General features: G+C 43.7%; 1 protein-coding gene across 1 annotated transcript in view; it reads left to right on the top strand.

The window, feature by feature from the left end:
* VGLL1 (vestigial like family member 1) overlaps positions 1 to 6,000 on the top strand; it is a 28,638-nt gene that overhangs the window by 18,456 nt on the left and 4,182 nt on the right. The window contains exons 3-4 of the mRNA XM_017859810.1: positions 754 to 1,173; positions 2,934 to 2,987. Coding sequence (XP_017715299.1) covers positions 754 to 1,173; positions 2,934 to 2,987 — 474 coding nt within the window. The remainder of the gene's footprint in view (positions 1 to 753; positions 1,174 to 2,933; positions 2,988 to 6,000) is intronic.

Here is a 6,000-nt window from a genome sequence, read left to right as displayed (position 1 = left end):
TTCCTTCCGTCCTTCCTTCTCCTTCCTTCCTTCCTTCTTTCCCTTCTTTCCTTCCTTCCTTCCTTCCTTCCTTCCTTCCTTCCTTCCTTCCTTCCTTCCTTCCTTGCTGGCTTTCTTTCTCTCTCTCTCTCTTTCTTTCTTTCTTTCTTTCTTTCTTTTTCTTCTTTCTTTTTCTTTTTTTCTTTCTTACTGAGTCTCACTCTGTTGCCCAGACTGGAGTACAGTGGTGCAATCTCGCCTCACTGCAACATCTGCCTCCTGGGCACAAGCAACTCTCCTGCCTTAGTCTCCCAAGTAGCTGGGACTACAGGTGTGCACTACCACACCCAGCTAAGTTTTGTATTTTTAGTAGAGCTGTGGTTTCACCATATTGGCCAGGCTGGTCTCGAACTCCTGGCTTCAAGTGATCCGCCCACCTCGGCCTCCCAAAGAGCTGAGATTACAGGCATGAGCCACAGTGCCTGGCCTATTCATCTCTATAGGAGGCTTTTCATGATATTTTAATGAAACAAAAATGGCTTGAATAACAATATATGTTGAGAAAACAATGCATACATGAATAGAAACCAGTCCTAGAAACAGTACACTTATGGAGGACAATGGCTGTTTCTGGATATTATCATTAGGATGATTTTATTTTAACTTTTCTTATTTCCTTCAAGTTAAAAATAAATAGAGTATGTATTTAAAAAATCTACATCCATTTTGAAAACAATAAACACCTAACATGTCTTCTAAATCTTTCCTTCTCAGATGATAGCATGTCTCCAAATCAGTGGCGTTACTCTTCTCCATGGACAAAGCCACAGCCAGAAGTACCTGTCACAAACCGTGCCGCCAACTGCAACTTGCATGTGCCTACTCCCATGGCTGTGAATCAGTTCTCACCATCCCTGGCTAGGAGGGCCTCTGTTCGGCCTGGGGAGCTGTGGCATTTCTCCTCCCTGGCTGGCACCAGCTCCTTAGAGCCTGGCTACTCTCATGCCTTCCCTGCTCGGCACCTGGTTCCAGAGCCCCAGCCTGATGGGAAACGTGAGCCTCTCCTAAGTCTCCTCCAGCAAGACAGATGCCTAGCCCGTCCTCAGGAACCTGCCGCCAGGGAGAATGGCAACCCTGGCCAGATAGCTGGAAGCACAGGGTTGCTCTTCAACCTGCCTCCCGGCTCAGTTCACTGTAAGGAAATGCCTACAGATACTTGGAGGGGTGCCCCTGATTGGTTGTGGTTGAGAGTGAGTTGGCATGAGATGAGGTGCCAAGACTAATTGCTGCCACTCTGGACATAGGGCTGCTGAGGGATGGAATGTTCTGCTTAAATGTTCCGTATATCTTCACTAGGCTTCATTGACATTCACAGTTTAATAGCTAAAGGGTTACATAGATAGCTAGCCAGATGGACTTGGCCCGAAGTACTCACCCTAGCCTGTCAACTTGGCCTTACCTTAGAAAAATGATGGGCTGCTGTCTAATATTGTAGGGTCCTATGTTTACCTCGTTGGGAGCAATTAAATAAGCCATTTGCAAAACAGAGCTCTGTGACGTACCTACAGACTCAAACTGTAGCCTCCAAACAGGTTGGCAACTTGCAGTGATGTCAGGCTCCAGGCAAACAACAAGGGCAATCTATACCAACTATCTGCTGCACACATTAAAATTCAAAGTGACTATAGAGGCAGCCTCATTGCTGCTTGGAGACCTAACAGTGCCTGGCTGTCCTCGGCTTGCTCCTGCACTCTGGGATCCTCCTGCTTGGTATCCCTTGAGTTCCTACTCCCTGACCACCACCCCTCCCCTGAACTAAAAACACCCTTAAGGCTCACTCACTTCTTCATTCACTCATTCACCCAGCAAATATTTAATTAGCGCCTACCAGATGCAAAATATCCATCAGAAAACAAGGCTCCCTTCTTTGTAAAAGAACGGGAAGAATTGGCATTAATTATACTTCCACCAAAAAATCAACCTACTCTGTTGCAAGATTTGCCTTTCATATGAAACACTTATAAATATATATATTTTATAGTTTTGTGGAACCAAGTCTGCAACCTCTGTCATTCTGTACTCTGGACAAATTTTGTTTTGCAGCTTCCTTGTCCATACATAGTGTGGCTCTAGTGTTCCATGCCTGAAAGAAATTACTAGAAGCTGTCTTTACACTGAACTAAGCATATAGTAAACAAAGGGCCTGTTCAGCATAGCCTACCTAAGTCAGGCACTGTGTTCTATTCTAATGTGGCAAACAAATTTCCCATTAAAATACCACTCTGTCATTTCCAGAATTTGATTAGGAATGTACTTAAGGAGTAAATCATAGAAGTGTCATGCTTGGGAAACCTGTGAAATTTCCTACCCCTCTACTCTTTTTCAAAAGTCCTTTCCTACTGGATTCACAGGGAAAATTAGGCCAACTGTGCTTGTGTATATGCTGTGCATACACACAGCAGAGCCCTGTTTCAACAGTTGGTTAGAACACAGATGGCTGAAATCATCACCTTCCAAACATAGCAACTCTTTACAGTTCAAATCCAATTCAGCAAATATTTAGTGAGCATCTACTGTAAGTCAGGCACATCATGGTGAAACTATAATGCAGGCGTTGTCCTATTCCTGAAGTCTCAAGACACGTTCACAAACAAATGGTTATCACCAAAGTCTTCATGCTCTACTCATGTTGACATCAGTTGTATTAATTGGTGACTGGCAGTCCAGGATCTGTTGAGGAAGTCGGTGACCCCTAATCAGGAACACTGCCTTGGAAGATGGTGGACCTTAAAAACAGAAGCTTCTCTGTTTTTGTAGCATCTGATAAGAGAGAATATGCCAGATATTCATAAACTTAGGGCCAGGCAATGTGAGGCCCCTGGGATGCTACTGGGCACTTTCTAACCTAGTCCTAGAAATTTCAGTTCCAATAATGTTTTTTTCTTCTTTCCTAGATAAGAAACTGTATGTATCTCGTGGATCTGCCAGTACCAGCCTTCCAAATGAAAGTAGGTATCTGGTCCAGCCTTTGATGGTGTGTGTCTGTATCCTGAGAACGAACTTGAGGAATAAGGCTTCTGTCTACTACTGGAGACACTGATAGTGTAAAACCCAGAGTCTTCAGTAATGGACGGGAGCCTTATTTCTACCACTCAGTGTTTTCATAGATACAATTTGTTTCATTTTAGCCTCAAAAAAGAGTGTATGTGCTTCTTATCTTATAAAATTTTATTTTGCTATAGAAGTAACTGCCCTTAGTTTCTTTTTTCTTTTCTTTCTTTCTTTATTTTTTTTTAACCTGAGCTGGACTTAACTGAAGTAGCCAAGGTGACTCAGAAAAATTAAGAAATTCATGAGGATGAGGATTTGCTTGCTGTGTCCCAGATGTTCAGTTGTCAGCCTAGTACACAGGGCCATCCCAGGACTCTGCAGTCAGGGAAAATGTCAACTGAGGCGTGAGGCCAGGACTCGGAGCTCTACACTCGATTTGAAAGTGGTGTCAGTAGAAACTTACAAAAGAGGACAATCTGGGTGGAATGACATGAGGATCTTCATGACCCGGGTTCAGGGTTCAAATGTCAGCTTTATTATTTACTTGCTTCAGGAACCTGGTCACATGTCTTAACCGCTTCATGCCTCAGTTGCTTCATTTGTCAAATAAGCATAAAACAGTGCCCACCTCATAGGGTGAAGTGTGAGGAGTAAATGAAATAATGTATACCAATGCTCAGAATAATGGCTGGCACATTATTCTGAGCATTGGCATACATTAAACCATCAAGAAGTCTTTTTTGGAGGGCATCCTATGTGCCCCAAGCTGTGCTCTGTGTGCTGTGTTTAAGAGAGGACTCAAGCCGGATGTGGTGCCTCACACATGTAATCCCAGCACTTTGTGAGGCCAAGGCGGGAGGAACACTTGAGTCCAGGAGTTAGAGACCAGCCTGGGCAACATAGCAAGATCCCCATCTCCATAAAATATAAAACTAGAGAGGATCCAAAGGAAAAGCCACTACCACAACCCCTGATCTCAGGCATTTGACAGTCTGGTGTGAAGTAGGGGTGAGGGCAATCTATAGACCCCACTAGAATGTCAACCCCATGAGGACAGAGACTTTGAGAGGTATACCACTGTATCCCTAGCACCTGGCACAGAAATATACAAATCTGTTGAATAAATGAATGAGTGAATGCTGGAAACAATAAAAGAGCATTTAACAAGGAAACGGTAAGAAAATGTAGTAATGCAGTAAAATTATTCCAATGTAGTAAAATTATTCTGTTTGATGCCCTTGTGTGAGAGACAAACAAACAAAACAAAAACCAACCCTGGTGATTAATTGGCCATGCCTCCATGAAGAGATTCATTTAGAGCTGGTTCAAAAGCCTTAGCATGGCCAAGGCAGACATCACATAAGTCCCTGCCCAAGGAAATGAGCTCTGCTGGCCTCCTAACTTATGAAAGGCACGGATTGTGGTGTTTCTTGAGTACTTGTTAATAGTTTCTACATTTATTTATTGTGAGTCTCAGAATTACTGATAACTTGATGCTTAAAGTTGTTCATAGACTAAAACTAACAGCAACAACAACATGTATTGGGTGTTGACTATGAGCCACATACCACATACTCCATCTTGCTCAGTCCCCACCATGACCTTGTGAGGTGTATATGAATATGTCCTAGGTGCTTTACTCAACCTATATTCAGCAAATAGTGATTGAATGAATGAATATCCCCATTTTATAGATGAGGAAACTGGATCTCAAAAAGGTGAAAGGACTTGCCTTAAGTCACAGCAGCAAGTGGCAGATGCAGTATTATCTCTTTGCTCTCAGAGTATCATAAAATTATCAAAAACAATTCCAAGTTAAATGAAGTGTACAACAGTGAAAATTAGCCACTGGTGAGATTATTTTACCACAAATGAGTTCACTGTCTATCTGGGGCAAGGGTACTATCCTAAAATAAAGGAAGGGGGATGCAGAAGGCTCAGAAAGCAAGCAAGAGAGCAAAGAAAATATGCCTTTGAGAAAGGGGTAGGGGACGATCTTCCCTTGCACAGAGTAGTTGAGGAAAAGTGGCTATGCCAACAGGCCCAAGTCCGCCCTTCTACCACTGTGGCCCCGGGCAGAGGGAGGTAGCATGGAGCTGAGAGGAAGAGAAGGGACTTCCTAGGGCTCCAAGTAAAAGGACAACGGAACCCAGCAAAGCCCATGCTCTTAAGCATGACACCAGTCTTCCAATCTTGCCTGATGGTACGAATCACCTGGGGAGCTTGTTCATTGCCCAGATCCTGCTCCCCCACTTCCTGGGGAAGTAGATTTGGCATGAGACTCAGTTGGCTCTTCATGTTTTATTCTTTTTTTTTTTTTTTTTTGAGACGGAGGTTTGCTCTTATGGCCCAGGCTGGAGTGCAATGGTTCAATTTCGGCTCGCTGCAACCTCTGCCTCCCAGGTTCAAGCAATTCTCCTGCCTCAGTCTCCCAAGTAGCTGGGATTACAGGCTCCTGCCACCATGCTTGGCTAATTTTTTGTATTTTTAGTGGAAACGGAGTTTCACCGTGTTGGTCAGGCTGGTCTTGAACTCCTGAACTCAGGTGATCTGCCCACCTTGGCCTCCCAAAGTGCTGGGATTACAGGCATGAGCCACCTCACCTAGCCTCATGTCTTATTCTTTATATAATTTATATTAACTTCATTTCAAAGTGAACTACATGAACCTTTCAGTGGAGATTTAGGTTGTTCTGAAAGATTTCCTATGTGAGGCTCCAGAAAAATATTTGTCAAGGAAGGGAGGCAGAGTCTCCTCCTGCCCCTCCAACATGGCCCTAGTCCCCTCATGTGGGCTCTCATGCATCTATGAAGCAAGTGCATATGGAGCAGAAGAGTCATCAGAGCCAGAAGGGTAGTCAGAGAGACCTTGGAGAAAGGCATTCTGGAGGCGAGTCTCACAAATGTTGGTCAAAAGTTTTAGTGAATTTGATTTTATCTTTTGGTCAGTAGAAATAGATGCTGGTTATGT

Source organism: Rhinopithecus bieti, unplaced genomic scaffold (assembly GCF_001698545.2).
Source record: "Rhinopithecus bieti isolate Rb0 unplaced genomic scaffold, ASM169854v2 scaffold_52066, whole genome shotgun sequence".
Taxonomy (NCBI): domain Eukaryota; kingdom Metazoa; phylum Chordata; class Mammalia; order Primates; family Cercopithecidae; genus Rhinopithecus; species Rhinopithecus bieti.
Note: the sequence above shows the minus strand (reverse complement) of the source record. Positions and strands in the feature narration are given on the sequence as shown.